Source organism: Lynx rufus, unplaced genomic scaffold, assembly GCF_022079265.1.
Source record: "Lynx rufus isolate CCGP_SWC_20201006 ecotype Redwood Valley unplaced genomic scaffold, mLynRuf1.p SCAF_5, whole genome shotgun sequence".
Classification (NCBI taxonomy): Eukaryota; Metazoa; Chordata; class Mammalia; order Carnivora; family Felidae; genus Lynx; species Lynx rufus.
The window spans coordinates 33,878,513-33,893,998 of NW_025814867.1; the positions used below are offsets into that span (position 1 = coordinate 33,878,513).

A 15,486-nucleotide genomic window follows, 5' to 3' on the forward strand; every position below is an offset into this window, starting at 1 on the left:
TGTAACAGAACAATGCATAAGTGCTTAATAATTTCTTAACAACTTCTAGTAAATAATTTGTGATAATCTAAATTATAAAACTTTGTAATTATGAAGTCAATAACCATTTTTCCTTAAGATTTACTAAAATAAAATTTGTTGAAATTGAAAATGAAAATCCTACACGGATTTCTTCAAATATAATTATAGTAGTTACAATTTAGTTACTATGCATCAGACACTAAGCACTGTGTTTTATCTCTAATTCTTGTTTTGAGTTATATTGGTTTATATCCACTTTATAATTGGGAAACTGGGACTTGGAGGGTAAATGAATCATCCAGGTTGTCACAAGTAATAAGTGATGACAAAAGGTTTTGAACCTGTTTCAGACTCATATTCTTCTTCCTGTTCCATGTGTATCTGCTGTTTTTTCAGACAAACTTTGTGATAGAAATAATCATCTTCTAAGCAAACACCGAATCCAGTAGTTTCGGGTATTTTTCTCTTAAACTTTGCATCAGCTGTTAGCACTTCTCTTTCTTGAGACTCTTTCCCAGGAGTTAGCTTTGTTTTTTTTTTTTTTAAACCTCACTTTCTTCCCAGCCACCTTTTTAACCTCCTTCTCAGGGAATGTTTCCCCAGTTTCAGTACCCAGGTTCCAATTCCCTTTACACTTGAGTTTCAGGGACTTCACCTACTCTCATGGTTTCACCGCCCCCTAATAGAAGTTACTTTGAAATATATATACCCAAACAAAATTGTCCCTTGTTTCCCAGGTCTATCACTTAAATGGCCTGTGAGACTTCATTTGTGGCCTCCCTGACAGGTACAATTTGTTGTTGAAAATTGAACTTATCCCACTCCTCATCCATATTAACTATCTTATTCTCCTTAGTCACCGTATAACCAGCTGCTGCTTTCTTCTCTGCCCACCAAATATCAAATCCTGGAATCATCTTTGGCTTGAGTCTTTCCTTTTTTTTTTTTTTTTTTTTTGGAGAAACAGAGTGTGAGCAGGGGAGGGTCAGAGAGAGAGTGAGACACAGATTCCAAAGCAGGCTTCAGGCTCTGAGCTGTCGGCACAGAGTCTGATGCAAGGCTCAACTCACGAACCGTGAAATCATGACCTGAGCTGAAGTCAGTTGCTTAACTGATTGAGCCACCTAGGCGCCCCTGGCTTGGGTCTTTGTGACACAGCCCCGTACTCTTTTTACTCTGCCATGCCACCTTGTGTCATTAGGTAACTTCATCTTTCGCATGTCTTAGCTCCTTAATTAAAAATAAGTTCCTGTAGGGCAATAACCACGTATTATAATGTCTTTAGTTTACAAGAGATTTTTGTACCAGAAGTTGATTTACGAGTTATTTGGAATTGGCTGTGTTTTTATTTTCTTCAGATGTTTTTATAGCTTCAGGTTAAGCTGGGGTAAGCCATAATTTGTGCAGGAAGGAGAAAAAGGAGCAAAATAGACACCAGCCATCTGGAGTTGCTAGTAATTTGGATTCACCTCCTACCCCTTGAAGAGCTTCCTATATAATATAGCCCAGCCATATCAACCCTAGCATAGTACTGTGAATATACTAGGTGTTTCAGGGCTGGTAAAGTTAACAAAATCCACTACTAACTTGAACCCATAATATGGAAGTCCTTTTTAGTTATTTTCAAAATGGGTGGCACAGTATAGTCTTAGCAGTAATTTTGTTATTGAAGTGCACAGAAGGCAATTTGATAACCAGAAAGATTTCTTGAAAGTAACCAAGCTCAGGGGTGCCTGGGTGGCTCAGTCAGCTGAGAATCTGACTTGGGCTCAGGTCATGATCTCACAGTTCGTGAGTTTAAGCCTCACATCAAGCTCTCTCAGCTGTTAGTGCAGAGCCCACTTCAGATCCTCTGTCCCCCTCTCTCTGCCCCTTCCCTACTTGCACTCTCTCTCTCAAAAATAAATTTAAAAAATAAAAATTAAAAAAACAAAAGTAATCAAGCTCATAGATACAGATAATAGATTGGTGGTTGCCAGAGGCAGTGGTGGGAGAAATGGGTGAACTGGTTTTTTGTTTGGGTTTTTTTTCCTTTTTTTAGTCTAAGTAAATTGAATAATTTTTTAAAACTAACAGTAGATTTTGTATTTATTTGACAAATCTTAAGACACTCAAATGCCCATATCAGGAAGTGGTCATATTCCTTATGCAGGAGGGTATATAGGAGTTATAGTTATCTTTCTCTTGATATAATTAATAGGTGATTAACAGGATTCAGAAACATAATGTGACTTAAATTTAAGGATTTCTGCAGCTTTTATTTTTACTTTGAAAATTATCAGAGTTTGGGGCGCCTGGGTGGCGCAGTCGGTTAAGCGTCCGACTTCAGCCAGGTCACGATCTCGTGGTCCGTGAGTTCGAGCCCCGCGTCAGGCTCTGGGCTGATGGCTCGGAGCCTGGAGCCTGTTTCTGATTCTGTGTCTCCCTCTCTCTCTGCCCCTCCCCTGTTCATGCTCTGTCTCTCTCTGTCTCAAAAATAAATAAAAAACGTTGAAAAAAAATTTAAAAAAAAAAGAAAATTATCAGAGTTACTATTAAAATATAATTTAATAAAGCAAATTATGCATGATTCTTGAAACTTCTTTAATCCTTTCAGAATATGGCATTTCAGGCTGAACAAAAAATAAAAGCAGATATTTTACGAAGCTTGAGTACTGAACAGCTATTCCGGTTATTATCAGATTCAGATTTGAATGTGCTGATGAAGACATTGGGACTTCTTAGAAATCTCCTCTCTACTCGGCCTGTAAGTAAAATCATCCAGGTTTCCAGATGAACTACCCCTGCATATGCAGTGCGAAACGTTGCCCACCCTCACTGTTCCCATCGATATCTGCCCAGAAGTGATTCAAATGCTGCCCCTTTCCAAAGAAGTTTGAAGTTAGTATCAATATCACTTGCATAGGTGTTCTGGGAGCTGCTTTACCATATAGCCACCTGACCCTCCATTCCTCCACTGCCTGTCCTGTCTCCCTTTCCTTACTCCATGCTAGATGTGAGCCGGCCTTGCTATGTCACTTTATTCTTACTTGGTTTGCTGGCCAGAGTGGGTTTTCTCATCTGCCTAAATCACTTACCTCTGGGGCCTCTGCTTCTTTCCCTTTAAAGAATCCTTCTCAGTGCTATTCCATAGATAGCTCCTCACCCTGCCAACATTTACTGGATTGACCTCTGAAGATGTCAGCATGGGGAACAGTGGGTATATGTCAAAGCAGGAGAGGCTGAGCCTCATGGGGTCCCTCTCCTTGTTCTCTAATGTTCCATGAACAACAGTGTCAGTGACATTCAGGTAGATGAACCATGGTGGTTCCTTTGTGCCTCACTTGTTTTCTGAGCCTTATTCGTACATTTGTGCGCCAGGGTGTTAGTAAATCTGTGCCATATTTTCCATGTCTCTGGCTTCTCCCCCTTCCCCATACATTTTTAAAATTCCTTTTTCTTTAATATCTTTGGGCTTGAGGATCCCCAGTGATTGCAGTCCTGTATTTTATCAGGCCAAGTCTGTGTTCTCTTTATCTTCAAGTCATCCAGAAAAATGTAAAATATATATGTATGTGTGTGTACCTAATGTATATCTCTATATGTATATGTGTACACATATATAGAGAGAGAGGGAGAGAGAGAGAAGGCAAAATGCAGTTTTATACTATGATAAACACTATCCGTTGGTATCTAGTTCTATATGCAGTTCTCTTTCAAGCAGTTATGTATTATATTGTTTAACTTTGAGAAGCTTTCTGTTCTTTTCTATGGTGTTTTTCTCTGTTCCCCAGATAATAATAATGGGTTTTCCATTATTTTGCAGCATATAGATAAAATAATGAGTACACATGGGAAGCAAATTATGCAAGCCGTCACCCTTATTCTGGAAGGAGAGCATAACATTGAGGTCAAAGAGCAGGTATGTGTCCCCCCACCCCCTTTTATTTTCCCCTGAGGAAAATCTTCCACGTGTGAATATCAAGAAGGATCCTCATTAGGAGTCTCCTGAATATTCAGATCTGCGAAAGATAGGTTGCTGAGATCAGAGGTGCTGTAGAGACCAGAAAGATTTGAGAAGAAAGATCCTCCATCACCCCTGAAACTGTTTTCAAGAATTCTTCCTCCCAGAATAGAAGAAAACATTACCAGAGTCTGTAGTTTCACCCTCTGTGTCATGCACTGTGCACACTGTCCCTGTATATATAGGGATATCACCTTTGATCATACCAGAGTGAATCCACTCTCCAGGACTCATCATTTCCAGCTTTCTATATCCACCATGCACTGAACTGAAACTCCTGTAACACCCTGATAAAATAATCCCTTATGGTGGAGTCATTTTTCATTTTTTTAACTCTAATACATCCCTGTTCTTTATTCCTATCCCATACTTCTACTTTCTGTTTTGTTTCAGTACAGCAGGTTTAGGGTAGGCATAAAAATACAGAGACCCTGCATTCATCAGGGGACAGTTTGGGAATTACTTTTCTGTATTTCCTGGGATTTATTATAGGATCTTTAACATAGTGTATGTTTTGTCATAAAAAGAAAGGTCACCTACAAACTTAAATTTCTAATACAAGATCTGAGGCAATGGTAATGTTCAACTCTCCGACATAGATGTTGGCTAAATGGTGTGTTCACTTTCAAAATTCATTGAGCTGTACACTTTCATGCGTGGAGGAAACCTGCCCAAGGTCATCAGTGGAGAGTTGAACCTAGAGTCTAAGTGCAGGGCCCATGCTCCGCATTCTCTGTGTTCCTGAGTGAGAGTAATTCCTCAGGCTTCAGAACAATCCAGGAAGTAAGAGTGGTAGAATGTGGGGGCTGTGATTGAATTTGTGAGCAAAAAAGGCAAAAATATTTGACAAAGTGATTTTAAGATGGACATGGTAGCTGATTTCTCTTAAAATTCAATAATAAACAACTTTGTTCATTGATAAAAATTTAACACAGAAAAACTAATCTCATAGGCATCACTGAAATTAGGTTGAATGTGATCTTTTGAACACAACAATGAAGAAGATGCATTGTTCAAAATATTCTACCTGAAGAGCATAGGTGTCCATTTTGTCTATAAAAATGCCTCACCTAGATAGATTTCCTTTAACTTGAAAAGTGTAGCAAGGCAAAAAGTTGAGGCAAGATTTGGATGAGGGCCAAAAAAAAAAAAAAGACCAATAACAGTAATGTGTTCTGTCAGGACTCAAATTATACTCTTCATATACATCTTGGTGATGGTCTGGGAGTGGGTAGGTGATGATGGGAGGCTTAAACTATCTGGTTGTTAGCTGGAAGTTTAATTCTTCTCTGACATTATCTGATAATGTCTTTTTCTTTCTTGAGGTATATTGACATCCAATAAGCTACATATATTTGAAGTGTATACTGTGATATGTTGACATAGGTATATACCATGAAGTGGTCACCACAATCAAGATAGTGAGCATATCTATCACTGTCCTTCTATTGGGAGCAAGACAAGTAGTGAACATATCTATCACTGTCCTTCTATTGGGAGCAAGACAAGTATGTCCATTCTTCCCAGTCTTATTCAGCAGCCTCTGGAGTTGCTACCAAGTGCAATAAGGCAAGAAAAAGAAATAAAAGGCATGTAGATTGGAAAGGAAGAAATAAAACTATTCCCAGACAACATGAATGCCTTGATAGAAAATGCCATGGACTCATCAAAAAAAGTTAGAACTAATCAATGAATTAGCCAAGGCTACGAGATAGAGAAAACTATTGTATTTTTTTTAATTTTATTTTTTTACTTTTTAAAAGTTACATCCAAATTAGTTAGCATATAGTGAAACAATGATTTCGGGAGTAGATTCCTTAATGCCCCTTACCCATTTAGCCCATCCCCCCTCCCACAACCCCTCCAACAACCCTCAGTTTGTTCTCCATATTTATGAGTCTCTTTTGTTTTGTCCCCCTCCCTGTTTTTATATTATTTTTGTTTACCTTCCCTTATATTCATCTGTTTTGTCTCTTAAAGTCTTCATATGAGTAAAGTCATATGATATTTGTCTTTCTCTGACTAATTTTGCTTAGCATAATACCCTCCAGTTCTATCCACGTAGTTGCAAATGGCAAAATTTCATTCTTTTTGATTGCCGAGTAATACTCCAGTGTGTGTGTGTGTGTGTGTATACACATACCACATCTTCTTTATCCATTCATCCATCGATGGACATTTGGGCTCTTTCCATAATTTGACTATTGTTGATAGTGCTGCTATAAGCATGGGGGTGCATGTGTAGTTCTATTTTTAGTTTTTTGAGGAACCTCCGTACTGTTTTTCAGAGTGACTGCACCAGCTTGCATTCCCACCAACAGTGCAAAAGAGATCCTCTTTCTCTGCATCCTCGCCAACATCTTTTGTTGCCTGAGTTGTTAATGTTAGCCATTCTGACAGGTGTGAGGTGGTATCTCATTGTGGTTTTGACTTGTATTTCCCTGATGATGAGTGACGTTGAGCATCTTTTCATGTGTCTGTTGGCCATCTGGATGTCTTCTTTGGAGAAGTGTCTATTCATGTCTTTTGCCCATATCTTCACTGGATTATTTGTTTTTTGGGTGTTGAGTTTGATAAGTTCTTTGTAGATTTTGGATACTAACCCTTTATCTGATATGTCATTTGCAAATATCTTCTCCCATTCTGTTGGTTGCCTTTTAGTTTTGCTGATTGTTTGCTTCGCTGTGCAGAAGCTTTTTATTTTGATGAGGTCCCAGTAGTTCATTTTTGCTTTTGTTTCCCTTGCCTCCGGAGATGTGTTGAGCAAGAAATTGCTGCGGGCAAGATGAAAGAGGTTTTTGCCTGCTTTCTCCTGGAGGATTTTGATGGCTTCCTGTCTTACATTGAGGTCTTTCATCCACTTTGAGTTTATTTTTGTGTATGGTGTAAGGAAGTGGTCCAGGTTCATTCTCCTGTATGTTGCTGTCCAGTTTTCCCAGCACCACTTGCTGAAGAGACTGTCTTTATTCCATTCGATAGTCTTTCCTGCTTTGTCAAAGATTAGTTGCCCATACGTTTGTGGGTCCATTTCTGGGTTCTCTATTCTATTACATTGATCTGAGTGTCTGTTCTTGTACCAGTACCATACTGCCTTGATGATTACAAAAAGCTATTGTATTTTTAATATAGTGGTGTGAACAAGTAGAATTTGAAATTCTAAAAACAGTACCATTTATAGTAGCTCAGAAACCATGATATACTTATGTATAAATCTCACCAAATATGTGCAGGATCTCTATGCTGAAAACTTCAAAACACTGATAATGAAAAAAATTAAATACCTAAATAAATGGAGAGGTACACCATATTAAAATGTCACTATGTCTTATTCTTGACATATTTTGTTGGATTCAATTTACTGAAATTTGGTAAGAAATGCTTCACATCTATATTCACGAGAGATAATGCTGTATAGCTTGTGATGTCTTTATCTGATGTTAATATTGATATTTGATTATTGGGGAATGCTTGCCTCAGGGAATGAGGTGAAGGCATTCCCTCCTCAGTTTTTGTAAGGAATTTGTGACGAATTGGTATTCTTTCTTTCTTAAATTTTGGTGGAATATACCAGTGAAGCCATCTGGAACATTGTATTTCTTTTGTGGAAACGTGTTTAGCTAAATTCTATTTCTTTTACAGAAGGAGGAATAGTCATGTTACCTATTTCTTCTTGAGTGAGCTTTGGTATTTTGCGTCCTTCAAGAATTTGTCCGTTTCATCTTTTTCAAATTTATTAACATAAAGTATTTCATAATATTCTCTTATCTTTTTAAAGTCTGTAGTATTCTTTGCATTTTGTCTCCCCTTTTGTTCTTTTAGTTGGTGATTCCTTTGTTCCTGTTCAGTCTGGCTAGAGGTTTATCAACTTAATTGATCTTTTCAGAGAAGAAGCTTTTGATTTCATTGATTTTTTTTCCCCTCTATTTTCTCTATTTCAGGGGTTGGCAAACTTTTTTTTTTTTTTTTTTTTTTTTTTGGCAAACTTTTTCTACAAAGGTCAGGGTAGATACCTTAAGTTTTGCAGGTCATCCAGTCAGCTGTGCTGTTCTAGCCTGAAAGCAGCTATAGACAATATGTAAGCAAGTAGACATGGTTATTTTCCAAGAACATTCTATTGGCCAAAGAGGGAGTGGGTTGGATTTGGCCGGCAGGCTATAATTTGCCAGTCCCTGCTCCATATCATTAATCTCCCGTTGTTCACACGAGTATGTGTGTGTGCCATGTGCACATGGACATCTGTGTAGCTTTCCTCTCTGCTCCCTAGCTTCCAGGTTAAATTGTTGGGCCCAAGAACTAATTGATCCTTTTAAGACTGTTACAGTGGGGGTTGTGTGGGCTTCAAAACAGACCTGTAGCTCACTCTGCCATGCTGTCCAAGCCTGAGCATGCATGGGTGTATTCGTGCACTCCAAGAAGGGGAATCACTTGCCTATCTTGCTGAACTAGTCTATTCTGAGAAATATTTCGTGAAATCCCCCTTATATTTGTCTTAGTGGGTAAGAGAGGGGTAGGTAGTTGTTGCCTAGATAAGGCTAAAGGTGTTTGTCATTCCCTCCTCTTCCTGGAAATACCTAGGTCATGAAGCCTTTTAAATTGTGATCCATGGTTAAGAGTCCAAACCTATTTATCCCCTTCCCGTCCCCTTAGTCCTAAGAAATTCAAGGGTATTGTGCTTGCCAAGATTGTTGACAGGCTCACATGTTCCAGCTCACTTTGAAATCTGACATCCTCCTCAGAGCATCTCACATACTTCTGGAGCATATCAACATACTCTCAATCATGGCTTTCGTGCCCTGGAATAGACCTCGGTGCCTGCTCAAGCCTTGAATTATAAATTGCATTTTCTATGTGTCTTGTATCCCAGAGGCAAACTTTTTTTTCCTTTTTTTTTTTTCAAACCTCAGGACTCACTCCCTAATCTAAGAAGAATAAGATCACACACTCTTTATAGCTGAGGCTTTAGGCCATAGTAAGAAAACAGTCTCCTCAATTAGCTGTAATCTTCAAGCTTAATTAGCTTAAGTCTGCCAGAAGAAAGGTTAGAGTTGGAGAAAAGTATTTGAATTTAGACCCTATTCGCACTTCTCATCACTTTGTTTGAGTGGTTCTTCGCTGTGCTCCAGGACTCACTGTCACTTCCTCCATGAAGCCTTCCCTGACCATTGAAGTATCAAGCAAGTGCACGTCATGCTTTCTCGGTTCCATTTTTCCTCTGTCACATCACAGTGAGATGTAATTGTGCGGTGGCTTCAAAGTCAGGTAGTGTGTGTTACTCCTGTCTTACCTGATGCCCTGCAGAGTGCGCGCACATTGTAGGTGCTCAGTAAGTGTTTGTTGAATTGCAGATACTGACACTGACTGGCTCAGTATCCTTTCCACAGTTCTCTCACCTTTGCCTAACCCTTGCCTCCTGCTGGTCTGGCTGTGAGACTCCTAGCAGCTGACAGAAAGTCCCTTCCTCCACTGCCATTGTGGTGATTATCCTCAGGTTACCCTGACCTGCCAGCTGGCACAGGCTCCCTCCAGTCTCATTAGGCCAACCTGGACTAAGCTCCTTCACACATTTTCCTTACCTTTCTGTTCCTCTAGCCAGGTTTTTAAAAGTCAAGAGATCCTAAATGCATGTGTCTAGTGGACAGGATCCAGGCCCTCACCCAGAAGGTGAGGTAGCTTGGAGCTTGGGAGCAGGTAGCACTTGGAGCGTGCGGGCAGGAGGGAGGTTGCAACACCTGTGACGCTCCCACCAAAGAGACCACTTTTTTGAAGAAACCTCATTGGGTTAGCAATAAGAGTTTGTTTTAGGAATGAAATTTTCAAGAAAATGATAACAGTTTTATATGAGAGCATGAACTATAAGACATGGCTGCCTTTGTCCAGTGATGGCTTATGCCCCAAAAGAAACTAATGAGATATTTGGGTTCTCTTTTGCCTAAGGTAGACTTTCCTTAGGTGTGGTTACTTCATTGGCGATGGTGTCAGGAGAGAAGAGATCAGAGTGGGACCTGTGAGCGTCTGTGTACTTCAGGTGGGAAATTGCCTGGGCTCTTGAGAGCTTGCCTCTGGGACTACAGAGCTTTCCTGATCACCAGCCCTTTGTTCTTTTCCAGACACTGTGCATCCTAGCCAACATAGCAGATGGGACTACAGCAAAAGAACTCATTATGACCAATGATGACATCCTGCAGAAAATCAAGTATTACATGGTAGGCCTTTGTCCCTTTCACTGCTCCACGGTAGCTTCATCAGAAGGCAGGGACTATAGCATTGTTAGTGCAAAACAAATGGTGCAGAGATTAAAAAAAAGAAGAGACTACTCTGTAACAGATTTAAGGAGCTCTCTTTCATCCTGAAGAAAAAGAGACTGGAAGGCCTTGAAGCTTGTGCTGTTTGGCAGTATTACCACCCATCCATCACCCCATTCCCCACCCTCGTTGTCTCCTGATTGCCTCCTTATTCAGTGAAGACTTGGGCTCTTGGATTTCCTTCAGTGCCCCGAAACCCGTCTTAACTCTCAAGGCTTCTGTCTAATGTGTGTGAGCTCTTAAGCCTCCAGCACCCGTGGCACTTGTTCTTTGACCCGTTTGCTTGCAAACACAATCTGCTACCTACTTCCAAACACGTCGGTCACCTATTGCCACAGCCATCCCGTGGATCTTGTCATCAGCAGAAACTGCCCATTGCCAAAATCTGACAGTCTTTTCATTCTGTCAGTGTCTCCTAACAAAACCCTAACTGTGGGTGAACCTGTCTTCTCTTTGCCTGCCTGTCAGAGTCCACAGCTGCAGAGAAAGGCATAGAACCAGGCTGATTGGTTTCATGTTAATTTCACAGTTTACAACCAACCCACCCCCACCCCCACCCCCACCATGGGTACTCAGCAGTGTCTACTTACCCCTCTGTGATTCTCCAGCAAGCTGACACCTCTCATGCAAAATGGGTTCTTACCTTCTTGTTCTTTAAACCTCACCTTTTCTCTCCCTCATCACTCATAGTGATGACTTCACCTTCTGTTCTATTATGAGAATAGAGGCCAGAATCCCTTAGTGGCTCCCTGTTAACACCTTGAATAACATCCATACCCACCTTGTGATGGCCTGTGAAGTCCTGCATGATCCGATTCATCCGTGTCCCCAACTCCTCTCATTTCCCTCTTTGCTTTGTTCATTACACTGACCTCCTTCTGTTCCTTAAAAAGGCCATGCATTTTCCTTCCTACCTTGGGACGTTTGCACATGCTGGCTCTGCTCTGCCTGGAACACTTTTTCTTCACACTCTTTGGTGTGCCTTTTAACCTCTCAGATCTGAGCTCAACTGACACATCTTGTGGGCTCTTATCCATGTGGGTTATACTTTGTTACCTTCAGAGCACTTAGCTGAATTACAGTGATACATAAAGTGTTTGTGTCCCTCCTAAGCTCCATGAAGGCAAGAACTAGGTCAGTTTTTTGTACATTTTCATATCTATCACCTTGGACGATGCCTGGCCTTTAGTATGTGCTCAGTAAATATTTGTTGAATGAAGCAGTAATGCTTCAACCAGGAATTCCCTTATCTTTCCAATACCAGATCCACATAGTATCTCTAATCTTTTCAAAGTTTTTCTTGATTTCCCATATCCACCGAGGTATACCTGTTCATAGCCAGGCTTTGTAAAAGTATCTTCTATACACGCTAACTCCTTCTTCACCTCTAAAATTCACTCTAACTACTTCATATGGCCTTTACTTCATCACTCAACTAAAACTGCTCTGCTTAAGGTTACCAATGACCTCCATGATGCCAAATCCAAAGTTTTCTCTCCTAATCTCACCTCACGTACAGCAGCCTTCAACACAGCTGACATTTCCTCTTGGAAACATTCTTTTCTTATGTTTTCCATGACAGTATCCCTCCTTGCTTAGCCCTGGACTCTTCTTTTCTCTCCTACATGCTCTCCTGAGACCTGTGGTCTTTTTTACACTATGACACAGTGGCATTTCCTAGGGAGCTTTCAAAGATTGTAGCCTTGTCCCTTTCCTTTCAAGCTTCTGATTTATTAGGTCTGGGTTGTGGCTTGGGCATCAGGGTTTTTGAAAGTTCCCCAGGTGATTCTTATGTATAGCTGTGGTTGAAAACCCCTGGTTTAGGGGGATCTCATCCACTCCCATGGCTTTTACCATCCTCTATATGCTTTTTTTGGTTTCTGGGCTCTGGTCTAGTAGTCTTGATAAATGGAATAGGCATTTATAGTATTTACATTTTCCATAGTATCCAACAATATAAAATACAAACAAAGTAATGGTTACTGGCCTTCAAAAGCTATGACAACAAGCTTTCCTGATGGTGCCTGCAGCTCTGCAAACGCTTGTTCTTTTCTTTTTTTTTTTTTTTTTTTTTTTTTTACATTTTTATTTATTTTTGGGACAGAGAGAGACAGAGCATGAACGGGGGAGGGGCAGAGAGAGAGGGAGATACAGAATCGGAAACAGGCTCCAGGCTCTGAGCCATCAGCCCAGAGCCTGACGCGGGGCTCGAACTCACGGACGGCGAGATCGTGACCTGGCTGAAGTCGGACGCTTAACCGACTGCGCCACCCAGGCGCCCCTTGTTCTTTTCTTAATGTGGGCAGGGCGTAGAGGAGGGTCACATGGAGGATATACCTCCAGACTTGTTTTCTGAACTCTGGACTCATATATCCTGCCTATTCTACATCTCCATGTGCCTGTCTGATGCTTCCTGAAGGTGATGTTTAAAGATGAATTCTTGGGGCACCTGGGTGACTTGGTCGATTAAGCATTCAACATTGACTCAGGTCATTATCTCACAGTTTGTGGGTTCGAGCCCTGTGTCTGGCTCTGTACTGACAGCTCAGAGCCTGGAGCCTGCTTCAGATTCTGTGTCCCTCTCTCTCTGCCCCTCCCCCACTCACACTGTCTGTCTCTCTCTCTCTCTCTCTCTCTCTCTCTCTCAAAAAATAAACATTAAAAAAATAAAAATTGGGTTTTTTTTTTTTTAATACTCTTATTTTAGAGAGCGTGAGCAAGGGAGGGGCAGAGAGAGGGAGACACAGAATTTGAAGCAGGCTCCATGCTCTGAGCTATCAGCACAGACTGGCCCGACATGGGGCTCGAACCCACAAACCATGAGATCATGACCTGAGCTAAGTCTGATGCCCAACCAACTGAGCCACCCAGATGCGCTAGAAATGAATTCTTAAATATCTCCCCTAAACCTAAGTTTCCTCTCTCCTGATCTTTCCCATCTCAGTATAGTACCTCTGCCCTGCTCAAACCTGGGAGCCAGTCTTGATTTCTCGAGCTCTTTCACCTCATTAATCCAGTTTTTCAGCAGGTCCTGTCAGTCGTTCCCCCAAAGCAAAATTGGATTCTTTTTGCTTCTTTCTATCACCACTGCCCTCACTCTGGACCAAGCCATAGCATCTCACGCCTGATTGACTATACTAGCCTCCTGGACACCTCTGCACGGTCACTCCTCCAGTCCCTTCAGCCCAGGTCAGATCTTCACCATCCACTGCTTAAATCCTTCGGGAGCTTCCTCCCAACTCAGAGTGAAATCTGAAGTCCTTTCTCTGGCCTACAAGGGCCCACAATTTAGCCACGCCCACTTCTCTGAAAGTTGCCCCGCTTTGCCTTCTCAGTATGCACAAGCTTGGTAGCTCCTTCTTACCTCAGACCTTTTCAGGAACTTTTCCTTCCTCTTGGTGCCCCTAGGCCCTTGCTCTTGGCACAACTTGTACCTTTCTATCCCTTAAGTCTCTGCTTAAACGTTGCCTCCTGTAGGGTGCCTGGGTGGCTCAGTCAGCTGAGCATTGGACTCTTGATTTCCGCTCGGGTCATGATCTCACAATTCATGGGACTGAGCCCAGCTCAGAGCCTACTTGGGATTCTCTCTCCCCCTTTCTCTGCCCCTCCTCCACTCAACACGCACCTGTGCTTTCTCCTCTCAAAATAAACATTTAAAACAAAAATCTTGCCTCCTTCAAAGAGATCTCTTCTGTGCTCTCCACCTAAATTAGATTCCCACCCCTTCACCCTGTAGTTTCCTCCATCACAATTTGTTTCCTCAAGAAATATGTATAGAATGAATGAACTTATACATCGTAAACATGTATTTTTGTACAGTATATCATTTCATTTATTCAACAAATACCCATTCAGGTGGGAGCAGATGATAAGTTTTATTATGTTTTGTCTTTGTGGAACCTGAACTGGGTATCTCTTTAAAAGTCTTGGCAGGTATGGGGTGCCTGGGTGGCTTAGTCAGTTAAGTGTCAGACTTCAGTTCAAATCATGATCTTACAATTTGTGAGTTCGAGCTCTGTGCTGGGCTGTGTTCTGACAGCTCAGAGACTGGAGCCTGCTTCAGGTTCTGTGTCTTCCTCTCTCTCTCTGCCCCTCCCCCATTCATGATCTGTCTCTCTTTCTCAAAAACAAACATTAAAAAAAAGAGAGAGAGAGAGAGTACAATTTAAAAGTCTGGACAGGTAAAAAGGGAAAAGAATAACCAGCCATAGAATTGTAGTGAAGAAAGCCACGTCCACTTCCTGTCTGTGCGTTGTTGAGATACAGTCCTACATGATGAGATAAATCTCTCTGCCTTCAAAAACTGTTGAGTATATTATGCCACTGGTATTTTCCAGATATGCATTTTATTTAAATGTACTGGGGACTTTTTTCTTAATTGATCAATAGGAAAATCATCTGTAATGATTGTTTTACTATTGGGTCCTCTGTCATGTAGGAGAAAGCAGTCTATATGGGTAAATGATCCAACTTTAACAAAAGTGGTTATACTTTGAGTACATAAAGAAAAATAAGAATTGTGTTTCAGAAGATGAGGAAGCTCCTTAATAGTAGAAACATTAGATAAAGCAAGTAAAGACTCAATCAAGTATTGGGGGACATCACCCCACAAATAAGAGTAATTTACTTTTAAGAGTAAGAGTAGTACTCTTAGGAATAAGAGTATTTGGGGCACCTGGGTGGCTTAGGTGGCTGAGTGTCCAACTCTTTATTTTGGCTCAGGCCATGATCTCACAGTTGGTAGGTTCATGCCCCACATCCGGCTCCACACTGATAGTGTGGAGCCTACTTGGGATTCTCTCTCCCTCCCTCTCTCTCTGCTCCTCCCCTGCTCATGCTCTCTTTCTCTCTCAAAAATAAACTTTAAAACAAAAAAAAGTAATTTGAATTAGATCATCAGTAGCCAAATACAAAAGGCACATTCATCCAATTTATTGACCACTGGAGACCTGAAAGTTTCCTAGTGTAGATAAAAACAGAGAGAGTGATAAATTGTAAACTACCCATAGAGCCCTGGAGGTGTTTTGTTTGCCTTACCAGAGGGTTTCTAAAATCTGAATGTGAATGTCTCTTGGCAAGTCTTCACTCCCCAGTTTATCAGATTTCCTACCATTCTCTGTTGTCTTAAGCCCAACCCATTCACCCACTGGAGTTTGAGAG

General features: G+C 41.1%; 1 protein-coding gene across 2 annotated transcripts in view; it reads left to right on the forward strand.

Moving 5' to 3' along the window:
• The window catches only part of ARMC8 (armadillo repeat containing 8), a 108,114-nt gene that overhangs the window by 84,836 nt on the left and 7,792 nt on the right, over positions 1–15,486 (forward strand). For both annotated transcript variants that reach the window (XM_047099554.1, XM_047099555.1), the window contains 3 exons: positions 2,618–2,767; positions 3,827–3,922; positions 10,132–10,227. In XM_047099554.1, the coding sequence (XP_046955510.1) occupies positions 2,618–2,767; positions 3,827–3,922; positions 10,132–10,227 (342 nt within the window). The remainder of the gene's footprint in view (positions 1–2,617; positions 2,768–3,826; positions 3,923–10,131; positions 10,228–15,486) is intronic.